Source organism: Rhinopithecus roxellana, chromosome 15, assembly GCF_007565055.1.
Source record: "Rhinopithecus roxellana isolate Shanxi Qingling chromosome 15, ASM756505v1, whole genome shotgun sequence".
NCBI classification, from domain to species: Eukaryota; Metazoa; Chordata; class Mammalia; order Primates; family Cercopithecidae; genus Rhinopithecus; species Rhinopithecus roxellana.
This window is the reverse complement of record NC_044563.1, coordinates 127110530-127131664: the sequence shown is the minus strand read 5'-3', so window position 1 is coordinate 127131664 and position 21135 is coordinate 127110530. Positions and strand designations below refer to the sequence as shown.

Here is a 21135-nt window from a genome sequence, read left to right as displayed (position 1 = left end):
TCACTCCTGAGTGTACACTTCAGAGAAATTCACAAACAGGTCCACAGAAGAGACAATACAAAGGTGCTTTCAACTGGGGTAGCAAGAGATTGAGAAGGCAGCTATCACTAGAGGTGCCAATTGTTACCACACTATCTCTCAGAAACAACCATCCTTCTCTACTCAGCGTTATGATGCTGAGGCTAAGACTCTCTAAGCTACAATTCCCCTTTGCCGGGTGGCTGGGAAAAAGGAGATCGGAAGAAAGAACAAGAGAAGAAGAGAAATCTTGCTTTCCATTTCACTTGCTGTGCACATCAGTGATGTAAGAGGATTAGAGAAGAGGAAGAATTCTGTGTTGAACATGTAAAATTTGAAGTGACAGTAGATATCCAAGTGGAAATGAAAACCCTCTGCATAGCACATTGTTAGTTTTCTACTGAGCCCTTCACCCTTTATTATCTTTCCTTTGACAAGTTCAAAAAAAAAAAAAAAAAAAAAAACCAGAAATGAGGCCAGGTGCAGTGGCTCACGCCCATAATCCCAGCACTTTGGGAGACCAAGGCAGGCGGATCACTTGAGGTCAGGAGTTTGAGACCAAACTGGCCAACATGGTGAAACCCTGTCTCTACTAAAAATACAAAAAAATTAGTCAGACTTGGTCGCTCAAGCTTGTAATCCCAGTCACTCAGGAGACTGAGGCGGGATAATCACTTGAATCCGGGAAATGGAGGTTGCTGTGACCTGAGATCGCACCACTGCACTCCACCCTGGGCGACAGAGTGAGACTTCATTTAAAAAAAAAAATAGAAATGAGATACTGGATATGGAAGGGAGGGACAGTATTTTTGTCACTTTCTGCAGGTGCTACCTTTCTGAACATTCTAAAATGCAAATGCAATCATACCTCTCTTTTGTCTGAAAACCTTTCAGTGGCTTCACACAACAGACTAGTGGGGAGAAGAACAACAGTCTGATACCTTAATAGATCCTACCAGGTCTTACAGAAAATCTGGCGTCTTCTTAATTCTCAGTCTCATCTAACCTATTCCACCATTCCCTCTTCCAAGTGTCAAACCTGTTTATACAAAAAAGTCATGCTGTCCTTCTTCCCAGCCTCAGGGCCACCAGTCTAGAAGACTATTCCCAACTTTCTCCTGCATCCCCACTTTTCCCTTACCTAGACAACTCCTACTTATCCTTCACTTCTCTAGTTAGGGACTTCTGCTTCATGGAAAATGGACTTTTCCCCTATTCCTGGACACTCTATTTAAAACAACCAAAAAAACCACCAGAAACTCTGGACAATCTATTTAAAACCAACCTAAGAAGACTCTGAAGGTGGAGAGAAGAAAGCAGGCTGGCTACAGACTTCAGGACATGAGGAACAACATAGTGGTAAATTCCATGGGTTTTCTTTTTGCTTGGTATATTCTAGGCATGAAAAGCTGGCAACTGAAAATGCCAATGGGCACAGAAGACAAAAACAACCCAACCAAGGTCTGCTGTGTAGCCAAAGGACCAAAGAAAAGGTAGCCTAGCATGACAAAAACTTTTAGACAGTAACTACTCCATTCAGGACAAATACCCTGGAGAAATACCCACTACTACCCACGCATCAGAGGTCAGGTAGGAAGCCAGGACTTTCATCCCCACTCATGAGCCTCTCCTTCATCTTGGTGTTAGTGGCAACCACTTCAGGAGCCTGGACTTCCACACCCAACTTCAATCTGTCAAGATGCTTGGACTCTACCTGTAAGGTGGTATCAGTGGAGGCCTAGTAGGGAGTGAGACCTCCTACTCTTGCCCAGCAATAACAAAAAGGACCCCCTTCCTCAGATGTCATTGGAGGCTTGGTAGGGAACCTCGAGTTCTACCTCCACTTGGCAGTAACAAGGTAGAAACTTCCCACTAATGCTCTCTTCCTGCTGGGTTAGTGGGAAGTAGTATCAAAAGAAGCCAGCTAAAACAGAAGGCTTAAATAAGATCCAAGGAGCACAAAACTGCAAAGAAAGCATGCTGAGCCCATGAATAATCCAGAATCTCATCATGCAACACCTAAAATGTCCAGTTTTCAACTGAAAATGACCTGTCATACCAAGACCCAGGAAGATCTCAAACTGAATGAAAACAGTCCATCGACAGATTCCAACACCAAGGTGACAGAGGTGTTAGAATTATCTGACAGAATTTAAAGCAGGCTTCGTAAAAATATTTCAGTGAACAATTAAGAATATGCTTGAAGCAAATGAAAAGGAGAAAGTCTCAGTAAAAAAAATTAGAAGATATAAAGAAAAACCGAATGGAAATTTTAAAACTGAAAAAATACATAGAACAAACTAAAAATGCAATGGATGGGGTCCACATTGGAAGAGGGGACAGAGGAAAGAATCAGTGAAGTGGAAGACAGAAGAACAGAAATTACTCAATGTGAACAACAGAGAGAAAATAAATTGAAAACAGAGTCTCAGAGACCTGGGGGACTAATAACAAAAGATCTGACATTCACATCATCAAAGTTCTATAAGAAAAGGGAAAAGAACAGGGCTGAAAAACTATTCAAAAAAATAAAAACTAAAACCTTTCCAAATTTGGCAAAAGGAATAAGCCTAAAGATTCAAGAAGCTGAATAAACTCCAAACAGGACAAACCCAAAGAAATCCACACCAAGACGCATCATAGTCAAATTTCTGAAAACTAATCAGGTTAGGTCCCAGTTAACACCTAATGATTTCTCAGCACTCTACTTAAATTAGACCTTCCTAATATGCTATTCCATTGTACATTGCACTTTTCCTCCATAAGACCCATCATATTTAGAATGATTTGTTCAACGTTCCTCTTCTCCACTAAACCACAAGTTTCATTAAGTCAGGGGCTTGGTTATTGTTATAGCCACAGCCTTAATACAGTGTCTACCAAATAAAAGTTGTTCCATTAATGCTTGTTGAAAGGTGAATAAATGATTCTTCTTCAAAAAAAGTTCCCTTTTAACTTCCAATCTATTTTGTCCTTTTCTGAAAACTATACCAGAGACTCACCTCTTGATCGATTGTGATTGCTTCCAGGTTGGTCTGCCCTTACCTTATTAGTTTGTAGAATTCTTGCATGAAATGCAGCTGGCCAGGCATGAAGCAACAGGTAAGCATAGGAGCGAATGGCATATGCTGGGGAATATTCCCAAGTCTGAAACCCTTCCCCATAGATGAGGTAGTGTGTCTAAAAATACAAAACAGATAGATTCAGGGTTATATTGGCCAAAAATCTCTGTTAAGCAGATGCAAGTGAAGTTTCTGAGCAGAAATATTAAAGACAAAGGCAGGCCAGGCATGGTGCCTCACACCTATAACCCCAGCACTTTGGGAGGGCAAGGCAGGCAGGTTGCTTGAGCCCCATAGTTAAAGACCAGCCTAGGCAACATAGCAAAACCCCATATCTACAAAAAATACATATATAAATATATTAGCATGGTATGGTGGTGCATGCCTGTAGTCCCAGCTACTTCGGAGGCTGAGGCAGGAGAATCAGTTGAGCCCAGGAGGCAGAGGTTGCAGTGAACCCAGATCATGCCACTGCACTCCAGCCTAGGCGATTTGCAACTGATGGATAAAAAAGGAATCAAAATGATATAATATTTTAAATATTAAGACATTATACATTTTACAAGATTGCTGTTTGGTCAACACTGAAAGCTTGAATCTTACCTTCTACTTATTTTTTCTCAACACTCGTTAGCCAAAACAGAAAACCTCTAAATTATATATTTTCCTTAAACAACCTACACTTAACATTCTTCCTTCATTTTTTTAATTCAAAATGTGATCAGAAAATTTTACCTTTGAATTTTCTATAATAGAAGTCAACAGGTAATGTGTAAATCAAGAAATAGCAATAAAAGCATACTATTTAGGGCCGGGCGCAGTGGCTCATGCCTGTAATCCCAGCACTTTGGGAGGCCGAGACGGGCGGATCATGAGGTCAGGAGATCGAGACCATCCTGGCTAACACGGTGAAACCCCATCTCTACTAAAAATACAAAAAACTAGCCGGGCGAGGTGGCGGGCGCCTGTAGTCCCAGCTACTCGGGAGGCTGAGGCAGGAGAAGCGTAAACCCAGAAGGCGGAGCTTGCAGTGAGCTGAGATCTGGCCACTGCACTCCAGCCTGGGCGACAGAGCCAGACTCTGTCTCAAAAAAAAAAAAAAAAAAGCATACTATTTAGTAACACTATTTTGGTAACTATAAGACATAACTTAAAAAGTGAAAAAAAGGCCGGGCATGGTGGCTCAAGCCTGTAATCCCAGCACTTTGGGAGGCCGAGACGGGTGGATCACGAGGTCAGGAGATCGAGACCATCCTGGCTAACACGGTGAAACTCCATCTCTACTAAAAAAATACAAAAAAACTAGCCAGACAATGTGGCGGGCGCCTGTAGTCCCAGCTACTCGGGAGGCTGAGGCAGGAAAATGGCGTGAACCCGGGAGGCGGAGCTTGCAGTGAGCTGAGATCTGGCCACTGCACTCCAGCCTGGGCGACAGAGTGAGACTCTGTCTCGAAAAAAAAAAAGAAAATAAAAAAAAGTGGTTGCCTCTGGAAAGTAGGATTTGGACATGAGAAGCGGAATAGAAAGCTACTGTTTTTCCTTTAGGTATTTCAGTATTTGTTAACTTTAAAAATTATCTCCAGGTATTATTTTCATTTAAAAAAAAAAAGAAAATTACAAATTAGACCTTGGTGTAAACCAGCTAAATTCCCTATAGCCTTCAATAGCAGGTAAATCATCTGCTTAGAACACAAAAGTGAAAACATGTTACTGGCCTGGCCCAGTGGCTCACGTCTGTAATCCTAACACTTTGGAAGCAAGGTGAGAGGATAGCTCAAGTTCAATATCAGCCTCAGTGACATTAGAGTCCCCATTTCTGTTTTTTGTTTTTTTTTCTGAGACGGAGTCTCGCTCTGTCACCCAGGCTGGAGCGCAATGGTGTGCTTTCAGCTCACTGTAAACTCCGCCTCCCGTGATCAAGCATTTCTCCTGCCTCAGCCTCCTGAGCAGCTGGGACTACAGGTGCCCACCACCACGCCCAGCTAATTTCTGTATTTTCAGTAGAGACAGGGTTTCACAATGTTGGTCAGGTTGGTCTCAAACTCCCGACCTTAGGTAATTCACCAGCCTCGGCCTCCCAAAGTACTGGGATTACAGGCGTTAGCTACCGTGCCAGGCCTGTTTTTTTTGTTTTGTTTTGTTGTTTTTAAAAAAAAATACAGCTATTTTACTAGGAGTAACACTTGTATATTATTTATCTCTCGATTCATAATAACATCTATGCTGCAAAATCAAGAACAAAAAGAGAAAACTAAAGAAATCACCTACTGGCTCCCAATAGTTGAATGTTTCATCACAGTCAGAGATGTTGCTCAGGAGAGCAGCACATAACCTTGCTGAAAGCAGACACTTGAAAGCAGTAGATCCTTCAGGTGCCCAGACTTGTCCTGCTTTGTTCCCAGATAACCTGCTCAAAAGCAAAAAAAAAAAAAAAAAGAGCATGTCAGGAAGGACCTGCTAATCAGAAGACCTAAATCTAGAAAGAGAGGACAAAAAGAACAAGGGACATCAAAGCACTTAAGTTATTCACCTAAAAAGGTGAATGGCTAGTTGTTCTCTCTCAGTAAAATGAATAAAGAATTCAGATGTTTAAGAAAAAAATTTTATGATAGAGTCTTGCTATGTTGCTCAGGCTGGACTTAAACTCCTCGGCTCAAGTAATCCTCCTGCCTCGCCCTTCTGCAGAATTGACTTTCATCACTCAATCACTCCTTCCACTTCCTGCTTTTAAGGCATAAATTAACTCATACACTTTAGCTCAATGTATTTATGACACTCCATTTATCCCAAGTCAACCAATCACTCATTTGAAGGCCACAAAGCTGTCATTCTCCTTTTCTTTCTTAACAAGATCATTGCTTTTCATGGCTTTATTCATTCACCCTTATGTTCAGATAGAAACCTAGGTGCCAGGTACATAGCCTACTCCAATTCCATATGTTGACAGCTCCCTTAATGCAGTTCCAACCTGCAGCCTCCCGGGTTTGGGAAGAGGTGGTGGCGGGTTGGATGGGCCCAGTAAAGGGTTGGGACTTGAGGCAGAATAAAAGGAGCTGTGAGGAACAGCCGTAAAAGGTATATACTCTTTGATCCTGTCAACATCTCCCACAGAGGCTATGCCCATTCTAGGCCTGGCCCGAGAGCATCACAGATCCGCACTCCAAGACGGTTTTACAAGAGAGGGGAACCCGCAGTGGAGGGATCTAAGGTGGGCGAAGACTGAATGCTGACCCGCCCAGGAAGAGTAATATGACCTAGCTGAAGAGGGAGCTCAGGCCTCCAGCGGGGAGGCCAGGCCTGTCGGAGCCCCGCGCGCCACTGCTAAGACCCTCCCCGGGGCAGCTCCGAACCGCGCCGCCCGCCGGCCGGCCACGCCCCTGCCGCGCCGCACACGTACTCGGTCCTGTGCTCCGCGCCGCCAGCCTCTCGGCTGCCCAGCAGCTCCCGCAGCTTGTCCGCAGCCGGGGCCGTATCCCCACTGCTGCCCCCGCTGCCCTTCAGGCGCTGCCGAGCCCCTCGACTAGCCATGGCAAGCTTGGGGAAAAAAGACAGAATTCGGAACCCTATGAAGTCGGTGAGCGCGGAGACATAGCTTTGACTGGCAAACGGTGTCCGCCGAGGGACAAAAGATCTTGACATGCGCAGAAAAGACTAAATTACAGTGTTACTGGGCCAATTGGGGCAGATCCTCGAGTAGCGAAGAAATAGAATCTGAGACTTGAGTTTCTTCATCAGGGCTGTCCCATCCACCTGCTTCTAATTCTGGCCATTCCTACCTCCCTCCAACCTTATTTTCCGTCACTTTTCAGCATTCTCCATTCTCAAAAAAAAAAAAAAAAAAAAAAATAACCTCAGCTCCCCTATTTAAATGAAAAAACAAAGTGATTAAAGGAATCTACATAGTAAGATGTGAAGTATTCAGTTAAATATCATAGCGCAGCTATCTACTAAAGGTCCTTAAAATGTCATTTTTAACACTTTGCCTTCTCTGTATTTTAGTGAGAGTGTCAGAGACAGCCTGTAGCTAAAAACTGCTTCAGAGAGACAAACCGGTAATGGCAGAATGTAGACTGATGAAATTCTGTGCGGCAAACTGAACCAGACGTCCATCACTGTCATCGCTACTACGGCATTGTGGTAGGCGTTTTACGTATTTTATCCTTTTTAAACTTAGTACAACAACCTTGTTTTATTGATCAGGAAACTAAATAAACTTGGAGCTAGTAAATGGTGGAGCTATATTCCAGCCCAGGACTATCTTACCAGAAAGCCCATGCTCTTCCCACCAGGTTGGGCGAAAGGTCTGCATTTCCTACAATCATTTTATATATCAACATTTTAGACATATTGATGATATCATACCTGTGACCCCCATATCTTGGGGGTCATTCATCTAATCCTGATATTCTATCCACTCCCCTAATCACAGAGCTATATCCTACCCTGTGGAGCTCCATGCCAGTAACTGGGACAAATTGATAGATGGAATGCTAACCTTGACACGGTCTCAGAAGGTTGTGATTTCCTAAAAATTCCCAAGTATTGAAAATGGAGATTGATCATATTGCTTAATTCTCACATGCAGTCAGTCATTAGTTACCAAGTTCAAATATCCAGCTTAGCTATCTCTTTTTTTTTTTTTTTGGAGACAGAGTCTTGCTTGGTCACCCAGTCTGGAGTGTAGTGGCACAATCTCAGTTTACTACAACCTCTGCTCCCCAGGTTCAAGAGATTGTCATGCCTCAGCCTCCCTAGTGGCGGGGACTACTGGCATGTGCCACCACCACGCTGGCTAATTTTTGTATATTTAGTAGAGATTAGGTTTCGTCATGTTGGCCAGGCTGGTCTGGAACTCCTGGCCTTAAGTGATCCACTTGCCTCAGCCTCCCAGAATGCTGGGATTATAGGCGTGAGCCAGTGCACCCAGCCTAACTGTATCTCATATACCCATCTCCTCCTTTTCGTTTAACTCTAATGCAGGTCCCTCTTGACCTGTCTACCTAGGACTGACACAATAGTATCTTCACAGGGATTGCTCATCTCAAATTCATCCTGTGCAACGTTATCCAGTTAATTTTGCAAAGCACTACTCTGTGTCACTTCCTTAATAAAAAATCACTGGATTTTTTCCTATTGCCTACCAAATAAAGTACTAACTCCTTATTCTAGCATTTGGTCTTCCATGAACTCCAGCCCCAACTTACCTTTCCAATCTTATCTCCCACTACTTTCCTATGCACACTTTACATTCCAGCTAACTAGCCTAGAAAGTGCCCCCAAATGCTCCCTTATCTGTATCTCTGTTCATGGATGTCCTCTGCCTGAAATGCACACCCTACTTGCCTAACAATTCTCCCTTCACATTCCTAACCTTTTTTAAGATCCAGCTCAAACACTACCTAATCCATGTACCAAGCACTACTGAGGATAGAAGAAAGGGATAAATCACATTACCTGCCATCAATTAGCAAAATAGTCTATGTGGAGAGCTCAGCAATAGATGCGTCCATAAGAGATCCCTTGATTCTTGATCCCACTCCCCAAACTTACTCCTATGGCAGTGTTTCCATCCCAGTTAATGACACTTCCAGTCTTCTAAGTATTCAGGTCAAAAACCTAGGAGTCCTACTTAATCCCTTTATTTCTCTAACCCCAAACCTCTCTCACCCACACACGAACGTTTAATTCATCAGCAAGTCCTTCCAAATATTATCCAACCCAACATTTTACCACCTTGGTCCAGGTCATCATTATCTTGTTTGCATCACTGCAATAACCTCCTAATTTGTCTCTGTTCTTCCATTCTTGCCTTCCCAAATGGTTTTCTCCAAGAATAAATAAGACAGTCATGTCCCTCACAGAATATAATCCCAAATGTGGAGCCTAACTATTAACAGGAACATACATTACTTCACGTTAGAATACCGCATTCTGCAGAATCCTAGGCTAAGTTAATTTTCCAGTGTCCCTTAGAGATACTTACAATAGAAGGCCCCAAAATCTAGAGAGGCAAAGTTTAATCACAGTTGAATTACTCTTAAAGACTAGGGAAGAAGTAACAGAAAGTGGCAGAAAGAACATGGGCTTTAGAGTCAAACAGACCCAAATGTTAATCCCAAATCTGACACTTTATTAGTTCCATGGCTTTCAACCACAGAATTAAAATGTTGATGATGATAATAATACCAAAACTAATGTGGAATATTTGCAACTTACCAAGCTAATAAATGTTAGTCTGATTCCAAAAACTACTCTCATAAGGTGATTTAACGAAATGATACAACAAAGTTAAGGGAAGAGTAATTGACAGAGTGGAAAACATATTTATATTTGATGAGACACCTAAGTTCTACTGGGTCTTCAGCAACAGACCATCTAAAGTACAACATGCTGTTTTGTTTATTGTTTTAGTCACTTCTCAGGACCAAAATATTACACAACTCCAAATGTCACCAATCACATTATAATCTATAAATTTCAGTGATAGAGTCAAGGTATCTTTTAAGATCAACCAACAGTAGGCCGGGCACGGTGGCTCACGCCTATAATCCCAGCACTTTGGGAGGCCGAGGTGGGTGGATCACAAGGCCAGGAGATCAAGACCATCCTGGCTAACGTGGTGAAACCCCTTCTCTACTAAAAATACAAAAAAAAAAAAAAAAAAATTAGCCAGTGTGGTGGGGGACGCCTATAGTCCCAGCTACTCAGGAGGCTGAGGCAGGAGAATGGCATGAACCTGGGAGGTGGAGCCTGTAGTGAGCCGCGATTGCGCCACTGCCACTGCACTCCCACCTGGGCGACACAGCAAGACTCTGTCTCAAAAAAAAAAAAAAAAAAGATCAACAAACAGTAGCTATGGTCACAAAGTGAAAGATTTTACAAAAAAATAATCCAGAAAGGACTACTGGTTACAAGTTGGTTATTTTCCTCCACATCCCCCGCAACAAAGGATCACACTGCAGAAAAGGATTTACTAAACTACCGAGGTATAACATATAGGCGTTGTTGAATCTCCTTCCTAAACTGGGACTGCATTGATGCTACTTGCTGCTGGGTGAGGGCCTTGTCACAGGTCTGGTAGGTCAATCTATAGCAGAGACTGACCTGTTGAGTCTTTCGATGTTGAAAACGGCTAAGAAACTGTATGGATATAACAGTGTCCTGGGACACTGCTCGGGCCACAGTGTGAAACTCTAGTTCATCAAATCCTTTCTTCTCATCTATCCAAAAACTAATATCATGCACATAACATGGAGGATACAGAGAATGACTTTTGAAGGGTTCTATTTTCCCAGGGACAAAATTTTTCAGGAAACGGTTATCAAACGTCCACAACATTCTCCAGTCAGAGATACACCAGACAAGCATGGCTAGTAAGTCCAAGTTCATAGACACAAACACAAAACACTGGTCTTTATGTATAACACTAGTGGCAGATGTGGTAACAGACCCAATAATTAGATCCTCAGTACAATCTGGGCTAAAATTATGAGTCTTCACACGAATCATATAATCCTTTCCATTTGATTGAAGGACAAATTCGACTAAACTGCTCAGCTTAGAGCTCTCCAGCAATGTCTGGGTTAGCAGGCTATCTAGAATGCCCTTCAGATGATCCAGCAGTGATTGAAGACAGCCATCCTTCAGATTTTGATTAAACCCAAGGATAAATAAAGTCTCATGAAATGCTGGCATTGTGAAAGGCAGAATGTGGCACTTCTGAAAGACAGGTCCACTGAGGATGTGCAGAGAACCTGAGAGGAAGTCTCGTACTTCGATGACATCCTGAACATGCACTAGGAGAGAAGGTCTAAGGCAGACCTTGGCCTGGCCACAGGTTCCTTCACAAGCTTCTTCTTTACCGTCTCTTCCAGGATTCTTGGGAAGGCTAAGTTCTGAAAATGACACTAGAAAGTCTTCCACATCTTGTGATGTCCCACCAATCAAGGACTCAGAATTTGAGTTATCTTCATGGAGACTAATCCAAAAAGCAGCTGATAGAAAGTCACAATTCCAGAAAGGAAGAACACTGGCATCTTCCTGTGGCAGCAAAGGGAAGGAACACTTCAGCCTTTTTAGAGGGAAAGCTTTGCCTAATTCAGCAATGAGTTTCTCATTTATGGTTTTGATAGGATGACATGAAGGTGCTTCCAGGAAACCCCTGTTTAAACACACACAAAAATAACTTTTCTAACTTAAGATAGTAAATAATTATAATGTAGCTAGAATTAAAAATACAAATAGCTGGACAGAAAAGAATTATCCTTAAATTGATCTTGAAAGGAAACAAAGAAATCATCTACCATAAGGAGAAACAGGTGTATTTTCAGAACTCTGACAGCCACCATCCCTACAATATATCAGAAAATGTGACCATTTTTAATTCTAGAGATGCTTAAGGAGGCCAGGCTGACAAATAAACATAGCACCCACATCACTAACAATTTATGTACCATCCATTCAATATATGGTTGCCATCAAGACAATCAGGATACAACTGGAGATGGAAGTGATTTCCAGCAAAATAATGGTTACCTGTTCAACTTTCCTACAAGTGCTTCTGGTTCTGAAAAGGAAAACCACTGGTTACCCACTTTGATCCTGAAGATTCTGGGTTGAGAAACTTCAAAAGGTAAGCTCCTGGTGAAGACATGGTTCAAAGCACCTTCTACATGAAAGGACTTATCTTGACTCCTGGCAAAATAGACACCAATATGAAATCTGTCATTATTAAAATAAGCAAGTATTTTTACAGACTGAATCAGTTAATTGGCAGGGCCTCTGAGTCTGTTTATGAGATTTTGTTATCATTAGTGAGAGAGATGAAAAAGCAGAAGGCTTAGACCTATGCTATTACCTACCTATATCCAGTGCACTTGTACCCTGGCACAGCCTTACAGCTGAATGGATATACGTCACTTAAAATGAGTCCCCCCAGGGCTGCCATGGCAACCACTTGCCAACTGTTGTGCCATTCTCTCTGGGGCTTATCCGCAGGAGTTCCACCTTGTCCTCTACATAATGCCACATGGACTTCTCCTTCCTCTGCAAGAACGTCTGCACAGCTAATAGGGAGAAAAGAAACACTAACTAATTATCATAAACAAGTGGAAATTACCACAGGAGTTGGCAACATACACATGGTTTGCCTGTGAAATAATTAAAATCCAATCATGCCTATGTGCAAAAATCTATTAGACCTCAAAAAATGCAAAGAAAGTAGCTGGAAGTAAATACAAATGTAAATTAAATGTTCAACCCACTAACTGGTACTATTGGCTGACCAGGGTCTGCTTTGCATTTGTGTTGTTCATGCATATGTCACAGAAAGGTCAATATCTGCACAGTTTCTGTATATGATTCACTGCTTAGGCTGTTTCTTCCCATTTTCATTGCCCTCCTGAAATTCAAATACTAGTTTAAAATACTGCCTCTGTCAAAAGTTTATTGACAGCTGTGCCCCCTCGGACACCTCCAATAGTATCATGACTTGTGGTATAATCATGTAGAGCATTGTTTTCAGTTCACAATAATTTCATGAGGCTGTTACTTTTTTTTTTTTTTTTTTTTTGAGATGGAGTCTTGCTCTGTTGCCCAGGCTGGAGTGCAGTGGCACAATCTCAGCTCACTGCAACCTCCACTTCCCAAGTTCAAGTGATTCTCCTGCCTCAGCCTCCCAAGTAGCTGTGATTACAGGCGCATGCCACTACGCCTGGCTAATTTTTTGTATTTTTAGTAGAGACGGGTTTCACCGTGGTAGCCAGGCTGGTCTCGATCTCCTGACCTCAGGTGATCTGCTCACCTCGGCCTCCCAAACTGCTGGGATTACAGGCGTGAGCCACCGTGCCTGGCCCAATTAGTTACTATTAATATCCCTAGTTTACACTTGAGAACACGGAAGCATGTAAAGATTAAGTAAGCTTGCTTAAAATAACAGCTGTTGGCCAGGCGTGGTGGCTCATGCCTGTAATCCCAGCACTTTGGGAGGCCGAGGAGGGCGGATCACGAGGTCAGGAGATCGAGAGCATCCTGGCTACCACGGTGAAACCCCGTCTCCACTAAAAATACAAAAAATTAGCCGGGCGTGGTGGCGGGCGCTTATACTCCCAGCTACTTGGGAGGCTAAGGCAGGAGAATGGGGGCGGAGCTTGCAGTGAGCCGAGATTGGGCCACTGCACTCCCGCCTGGGCGACAGAGCTGAGACTCTGTCTCAAAAAAAAAATAAAAATAAAAAAATAACAACTGTTAAGTGATGGGCTGGGATTTGAATCCAGGCAGTCCGGCTTCTAAGTGAACGTTCTTAGCCATTAGACTATATGGCTCTCATTATTTTGCACTGTCACAAATAAATGATCCTCTTTTACACACCCAAGAGTACACTATTTGTACTTTCATTTAGCATTTAGGGTTTATATATGTTTTTCCAACTAAATTGGGGGTTCCTTTGAGGTTTTATATTTTCTAAACATATCATAGTAGCTTGCACGTGTGCCTTATGTTTGGGTACAGTAACTATGTTATGGACATCTTAAACATTTTCCTTGTGAGGGCACTCCTTTCCTCACCTTTGGAAAAACTTGGCAAGCAGTTCCCTGTTCTTAGCTACGCCAGCTTTGCGTCCACAATGCGGAAAGTTGAAATAAATTTGATTAAATTCTCTGTCGTGCAGTTCAAAGACATCTGCCAGCTGGGTGCAGTCCACACCGAAACGTACATCAATACCTGGAAAAGATAGTTTAGGGGCGCAAAATAGAGATAGGAGGACGCCTTAAGGCATGGAACAGAAAAACTCTTCCTAACTTAAACCGTGCAGACCAGCCCAAATCTGGGCACAAAGCCGGCTTTATGTGAATATCCGTGGGACGATCAAGAACAGTCTCCACGTGGGTTACGTCCCCACGCCCCCACCCTTTCCACTTTGGGACGCGCCAGCCGCTGGGCCGGGCTTCGCAGAAGGGCGGGCTCGCTACCTCGCTCGCGCAGGTACCGCAGATTCTCCCGGGCCACTGGATCCCGGGTCAACTCGGCCGGGCACTGGAGGCAGGTGGCGATAAGACGAGTGTTCTGATCCAGGGTTTCGCTCAGAGCGGCGGCGAAGGAGAAATTCCCCTCCCCAACCAACAGGAGGCGCCGAGGGGCCATGGCCTCCACGGACTCCCGGCTCGCGTTCTCTGTGGCGCTCGTTTTACGTCACTTCCTTCGCGGATCTCTGCCCGCCCCCTCTTCACTCGTCACTAGTTGATGAGGCACCTTTGGCGCCTGGTTGTCTAGACGAGCTGGTGCACCGACTCCTTGGGAGGATAATAACTATGAATGCAAAAGCAAGACGCCCACTTTCCTGTCCCCTCGCCCTTTCAGCCCCTCGGGAAGATCATAGTGCCTTTAGCCCAAGCATGGCCTTGAGCGACTTCATCACACCTGCGTGAGGTCACAAGCAGTCACAAGGGGTGAGGCGAGTTCTGAGTGAAAGAAACGGGGCGGGGCTGAGGCCAAGGAGAGATTGGACTGTGTCTCACATGCTCTTGACGCAGAAGGTTTTGAAACTTTTTTCACCTCGTCCGAGATGGCTGCCTCCCAGTGTCTCTGCTGCTCAAAATTTCTCCTCCAGGTGCTTAAATCTCCTATCTTCTATTCATTCAAGAAAGATTATTGAGTGTCTATTGCGTGCCAGGTCACTGTGAGGGTGGTTACGATATATGGATGAACAAGATGTGGCCTATGATTTCAAGTGAGCCTGCAGTCTGGTGGGGAATGCACAGAGCAAAAGAGGCAACTCTGGTATGGCAGGCCTGGTGTGTGCTATGCGTGGAGTGATTGAGTGTGCAATGGGAGCCCACAGAAGGAGAACGTTACCAAGTTTTTGGGCGAAGTGGGTCAGAGTCCTTGGATGAAGTGAACCCGAGTTGAAAGCTAAGAGGGTAAAAGTACATCTTAACTGGGTTTAGAGGCGTGAAGAGGCAGAAAGAACAATATATGCAAAAGCTTGATGGAGAAACGGAATAGCTGAATTGGGCTGAAACACAGTTGGAGGGAGAGTAACAGATGAGACTGAAGAGTTAGGCAGGGGCCAGGTCACAGGGAGCGTTGTAAGCCTTTTAAAAAAAATCAACTTTTATTTATATGTGGGGGTACATGTACAAGTTTGTTACGTGGATATATTGCACCCAGGTAGGTTGCGGGTTTGTTATATGGGTATATGGCACCTAATAGATAGTTTTTCAACCCACACCACCCACCTCCCCACTCTAGTTAGTAGTCTGCAGCATCTGTTGTTTCCATGTTTAGGTCCCACTTATAAGTGAGAATGTCAGAGGTATTTATAACAGAGCAACTCCATCTTGAATAGGGGCTAGGTAAATAAGGCTAAGACCTGGACTGCGTTCCCAGTAAGTTAAGGCATTCTGAGTCACAGGGTGAGATAGCTCAGCACAAGATACAGGTCATAAACACCTTGCTGATATAACAGGTTGCAGTAAAGAAGCCAACTAAAATCCACCAAAACCAAGATGGCGATGAGACTGACCTCTGTTCATCCTCACTGCTACACTCCCACCAGTGCCATGCCAGTTTACAAATGCCATGGAAACATCAGAAAGTTACCCTATATGGTCTAAAAAGGGGAGGTATGAATTAATCCACCCCTTGTTTAGCGTATAATCAACAATCATAAAAATGGGCAACCGGCTGCCCTCAGGGCTGCTCTGCATATGGAGTAGCCATTCTTTATTCCTTTACTTTTTAATAAAGTTCCTTACGCTTTATAGACTCACCTTAAGTTCTTTCTTGTGTCTCTTGGGGTCTGGATCAGGACCCCTTATGATAACAAGAACATGCTATATTTGGTTCTCTGTTCTGTTGTAAGCCATTTTAACAGGCTGAACCTTACTCTGAAAACAGTCGAAAACCACTGAAAGATTTTAAATAAGAAGATGATAAATTATACTTTCATTTTGAAAAATTCTGCTTTCCTGTGGAGAAAGGTTTGGAGAGGAACAAGGCTGATGGCAGGATAAGACAAGAGGCAGCTACAATAATGGAAACAAAGCTGACAGTGATTTGAATTGAAATTTGGCAGTGGGAATGGAGGGTAGCGGTCTGATTCAAAAATCAACAAGACCTAGTGACTGGATGAATATTAAAGACAAGTGAGAGTCAAAGATAAGCCCCAGGCTTCTGGCTTGGTCAACTGAGTGGATGGTGGTGTCTGTCATTCCAGCCCTAGAGACAGTTACACCTAGATCTCCAGTATGAATACCAGGCCCGTTGGACTTCGTGGGACCAGCTACTCTGGTCATCATGTTGTTTGGTAACATCAGTGCATGCACCTGTCTTCACAAAGGCAGATGGTATGAGGGTAGTTATCTGGGATGTCATCCTTCAATGATGCGTTATTGGCTTTGTTTCTGCCTGTGGAAAGGCAAGTGGGTGGTGACTTCCAAATCATGGCCACTTGCCCATGATAATCTGGGTGAATCTTTCTTTGCTTGGAGAACTGAGAAAGTCAGGTTTGTCTGCATCTTTAAAGAACATGGAACAGCCAAGTGAAGATTTCTGTCACTCTCATAAGACATCTTCAAACGGCTCAACCTACTCAGCATCAAGTTACTCTTCTTCAGGAAAGGTATCACCTTGTTCCTAAGTCAGGGGGCCAGACTCACGTTTTGGGGAAAAAAGAAAGATTGAGCTTTTACCTTACAAAAAAATGAAGTCAGACATTGATCTTCCGGTATATGCAAACCAGATTGACTGGGAGAATAGGCAGAAGGACAGAGTACAATAATGAATAAAACAGATCCTGTCCTTAAGAGGCATACAGCTCAGTATAGGAGATATAATGCAGACTTAAAGAACTCTGATGTATGGTAGAAAGTTATAAATACAGGGAAAGATAAGATAAAGTTTTATGTGAGATAAAAGGGAAGAGGCACTAACTTCAGGGAAGGCATCACTTGAGCTAGCAGGAGGGAAATGATCTTTTATTACTCATTTATTGTGTTATCTAGTTATTCAACTCTCACTTCTTTCTGTTCTCTTTGACTGTAGCAGTGCCCTTAGTCCCTAAATGCCTACATCTCAAAATTACCTAAAAATTTAGCTAATTCTCCATATTGTATTGGGAATACTGAAATTTTTCCTGTCTTTTCACGAGGCGTGGGGTGCAGTATGGATTTAATCCATGTAGTCATCCGCTGTTGCTGATTGAGAGAATAGATCAAAGGGTTCCAGGACTTAGAGAGGAAGAAAGAGAACCATAACAAAGCTTGGATCATTAGTAGGGTGTGCTTATGTTTTACCTGGCTATGTAAAACAAGGGTGGGAAAGGATGCTTTTTCTCTTCTCTGGTTTATGCAATAAGCTTTTCTATTCTTGTCTTTTCCCGGAGACAGAACCTCGCCTGTTTCCTCACGAACCCACATTGTGGCAGCATCATTAATGCAGATGGCCATGGTGAAGTGTGGACAGATTGGAATAATATGTCCAAGTTTTTCCAGTACGGATGGAGATGCACCACTAATGAGAATGCCTATTCGAACCGTACCCTGATGGGCAACTGGAACCAGGAAAGATATGACCTGAGGAATATCGTGCAGCCCAAACCCTTGCCTTCCCAGGTACTCTAACTTTCTCTTTTTTGTTTGTTTGTTTCCTTTTGTTGGCAAAAGAAATGCAATGGCCATTTGAAATGCAGGTATATAATAACTTCCGGTGCAGTGATCTCTCAGTTTTCAGTGAAGTGTTTGGGACAGAGGAACAGTCTGCAGCTGAACCACCTATGCCACTTTACTGTCAAGTTGAATATTTTATTATCTGTAAGGTTTCAAAAGGAAGGGCAGTCCTATTTTTCTCTTACTTCTGTTTGGACTGTATCTCGTCATCTACGGAAATTTATAACGTCTTCTGACTTAGGCTAGCTTTTCCCCTGGTCCTTGCCTATCTAGTCTTGTCCTAAACAAGCAAACATACAAAAGATATGAAAGTTAGACGGATATAGACTAACACCATAGACCTCAGTCCATCTAAAATATGACAGTCCATGAGAATTCATGTCATATTGATCTTTATTTCCTGATGTTAACTGTAGACTTCCAGATTCTTAGTCTGTTAATTTTTCTTTCCAGTTTGGACACTACTTTGAAACAACATATAATACAAGCTACAACAACAAAATGCCACTTTCAACGCATAGTACGTGTACTGTTTTTTCTAATTCTTACATTTTCAGAACCCACCTCAGTGACTGGCACATAGAAGGAACTCAAATAAAAGTAAATTGAATAGGTGAATAAGTGAGGCTGGGTGCAGTGGCTCACACGCGTAACCCCCAGCACGTTGTGAGGCTGAGGCAGGTAGATCACTTGAGGTCAGGAGTTCGAGACCAGCCTGGCCAGCATGGTGACACCCCATCTCTACTTAAAAAATACAAAAATTAGCTGGGTGTGGTGGCTCATGCCTGTAGTCCCAGCTACTCATGAGGCTGAGGCAGGAGAATCACTTGAACCTGAGAGGTAGAGGTTTCAGTGAGCAGAAATCAAGCCACTGCACTCCTGCCTGAGTGACAGAGTGAAACACCATCTCCAAAAAAAAAAAAAAAAAAAAAAGCAAATAACTAAATGAATGAGTAAACAGGTTTTTTTCTTCATTTTTAACAGAACTTGCTGTCTATTCCCTAGAAATAGGAGCAAGATCAGTTTCTAAAACTCCTTATTGTTGACTGTTTTCATTTGTCTTTCCTTCCCTTTTTTGGTTCCCTCAGGATTTAAGCGAGAGCCTCACTGGTTCCCAGGACATCAACCTGAACTGGATCCTCCCCGATACAAATGCACAGAAAAGTCAACTTACATGAATAGCTATTCAAAATCTTAAATCAGGCGTCACTCAGGATGTGTATAATATCTTAATATTGACTAATTTCAGCATCCAGGTTTCTAAGAAATGATAAGATACTTCACTTTTCCACAGTAAAAAGTAGAAGGGAGCACATTCTAAGCAGAGCTAAAAATTTAGCTCACTGTAGCACAGTTTCATTCTCTGAATAAATAAAGCAAAAAACACAGAAAATATTCTTTATCCCTTTTTTGTTGTTGTTTTAACCAGGATTTAAACATCAAATTTCATATAGCAACTCAGTTCTACATTTTTAGGGTGTTGTAGAAGGGTCTTAAAAAGAATTATTTTGGGCCAAGTGCAGTGGCTCATGCCTGTAATCCCAGCACTTTGGGAGGCTGAGGCGAGTGGATCACTTGTGGTTAGGAGTTCGAGACCAGCCTGACCAACATGGTGAAACACTGTCCCTACCAAAAACACAAAAATTAGCTGAGCGTGGTGGCTCACACCTGTAATCCCGGCTACTCAGGAGGCTGAGGCAGGGGAATCGCTTGAACCTGGGAGGTGGAGGTTGCGGTGAGCTGACGTCATGCCACTGTACTCTAGCCTGGGCGACAGAGCGAGACTCTATCTCAAAAAATAATAATAATAAATAAAATAAAGAATTATTTATCTAAAGTCTACAACCACTCTGACCTTCCCTTCCTTCTGTCTCAAGACTGCAGAATCCAGCATAACTTAGGCTAGGTTTGGCTAGACGCTTTCTGGGTAAAGCCAGGTAATCAGAGTCACATAGTGCAACTTTGCTGTGACCTTAGTGAACATCCGTTCTTGAGGACTACAAAAACAAACATAACTTTAAAAAATTATTGTAGAGAATTTAAAACATAAAACAAAAGTAGACAGACTAGTCTAATGAACTCCCATGTATCATTACCCAGTATCAACTATTTTTGACTAATCTACTTCTACTTTATCTTACTGAATTAATTTTGGAGCAGATCTTAGAATTTAATCTATAAAAATCTTGGTGGGCTGGGTGCAATGGCTCACACCTGTAACCCCAGCACTTTGGGAGGCTGAGGTGGGTGGATCACGTGAGGTCAGGAGTTCAAGACCAGCCTGGCCAACATGATGAAACTCTGTCTTCTAAAAATACAAAAATTAGCCAGCCTTGGTGGTGGGCACCTGTAATCCCAGCTACTTGGGAGGCTGAGGCAGGAGAATCGCTTGAACCCAGGGGGCAGAGGTTGCAGTGAGCTAAGATGGTGCCATTGCACTCCCGCCTGTGTGACAAGAGTGAAACTCCATCTCAAAAAAAGAAAAAAAATCTTGGTATACTGGCTGGGCACAGTGGCTCGCACCTTCTAATCCCAGCACTTTGGGAGGCTGAGGCAGGAGGTACCTTGAGGCTGGTAGTTCAAAACCAGCCTGGGCAACATAGCAAGACCCTATCTCTACCAACTTTTTTTTTAAGATTTCAGTATATTTCTCAAAAAGATAAGGACTGTCAGTTGTCCACTCTCCCACAACAAAGGTCACTAAGGAATCCTGTTGACTAAACAAAGCTCATTAAACCTATTGTAGCGTAGCACAGGAGACCATCAACTTGACACAGAGTCTTGGTAATGAATCAAAGGGGGGATGTTAGAGTAAGGTATTTATAAGGATTTGAGATAAGGGTCCAATTGGTTTAAAATGGGTCTTTCAAAGTAGAGAACTAGTAGAGACTGAGAAAGGGTTGTGAATAGCTTAGGTTTGGTAAACTTAGGAAAACAAGAGTCTTAATTTTAATATGGTTAAACTGATCAGTATTTCCTGTTTTTTTTATGTACTGTGTAAGAAGACACTATAATATATGGGCATTATTGAGAGATATTGCCCATATGTTGTCCTCTTAAACAAGGAGATATTTTTCATCTCCCATATATTACCTCTCAAACCTTTGTTACTCTAGTTTCCAGATGATAGATCTGGAATTTATGTTGTTATTCAGTAGTGAGGCAGTTTCTTTTTCTTCTAAATGGCTATCAAGTTGTCCCACCATTAGTTATTGAAAAGACCATAATTTCTTCACTGCTATTCAATGCCATTCTTATTATAAATAAACTATGTAGCCGGGCGCGGTGGCTCAAGCCTGTAATCCCAGCACTTTGGGAGGCTGAGACGGGCGGATCACGAGGTCAGGAGATCGAAACCATCCTGGCTAACACGGTGAAACCCCGTCTCT

General features: G+C 42.9%; 3 protein-coding genes across 15 annotated transcripts in view; 1 reads left to right on the top strand and 2 right to left on the bottom strand.

The window, feature by feature from the left end:
• The window catches only part of ALG9 (ALG9 alpha-1,2-mannosyltransferase), a 114693-nt gene extending 107980 nt beyond the window's left edge, over positions 1-6713 (bottom strand). For 7 of the 11 annotated variants that reach the window (XM_030918470.1, XM_030918471.1, XM_030918469.1 and 4 more), the window contains exons 1-3: positions 6478-6713; positions 5349-5487; positions 3064-3198 (exon numbers count right to left, since the gene is read on the bottom strand). In XM_030918470.1, the coding sequence (XP_030774330.1) occupies positions 3064-3198; positions 5349-5487; positions 6478-6608 (405 nt within the window). In that variant the 5' untranslated portion in view covers positions 6609-6713. Of the gene's footprint in view, positions 1-3063; positions 3199-5344; positions 5488-5610; positions 5629-6311; positions 6439-6477 lie in introns of those variants that run through there. The other 4 variants (XM_030918475.1, XM_030918477.1, XM_030918478.1 and 1 more) reach the window with 4 other exon arrangements.
• Positions 6714-9189: 2476 nt separating this feature from the next.
• On the bottom strand, positions 9190-14292 carry FDXACB1 (ferredoxin-fold anticodon binding domain containing 1). Its single transcript, XM_010382337.2, has 5 exons — positions 14051-14292; positions 13646-13802; positions 11942-12145; positions 11616-11774; positions 9190-11241 (listed from the first exon to the last, which is right to left on the bottom strand). The coding sequence occupies exons 1-5, from the start codon at positions 14220-14222 to the stop codon at positions 10059-10061; spliced, it is 1875 nt and encodes a 624-aa protein (XP_010380639.1). The 5' UTR covers positions 14223-14292; the 3' UTR covers positions 9190-10058.
• Positions 14293-14463: 171 nt separating this feature from the next.
• Positions 14464-19139, top strand: C15H11orf1 (chromosome 15 C11orf1 homolog). 3 transcript variants are annotated; one of them, XM_030918480.1, is made up of 5 exons: positions 14464-14688; positions 16297-16701; positions 17468-17692; positions 18200-18266; positions 18835-19139. In XM_030918480.1, exons 2-5 carry the CDS (start codon positions 16537-16539, stop codon positions 18942-18944), a joined length of 567 nt encoding a protein of 188 aa, XP_030774340.1. In that variant the 5' UTR covers positions 14464-14688; positions 16297-16536; the 3' UTR covers positions 18945-19139. The 3 variants fall into 3 exon arrangements, with proteins under 3 accessions (XP_030774340.1, XP_010380641.1, XP_030774341.1); XM_010382339.2 differs by lacking the exon at positions 16297-16701; XM_030918481.1 differs by lacking the exon at positions 18200-18266.
• Positions 19140-21135: the final 1996 nt, after the last annotated feature.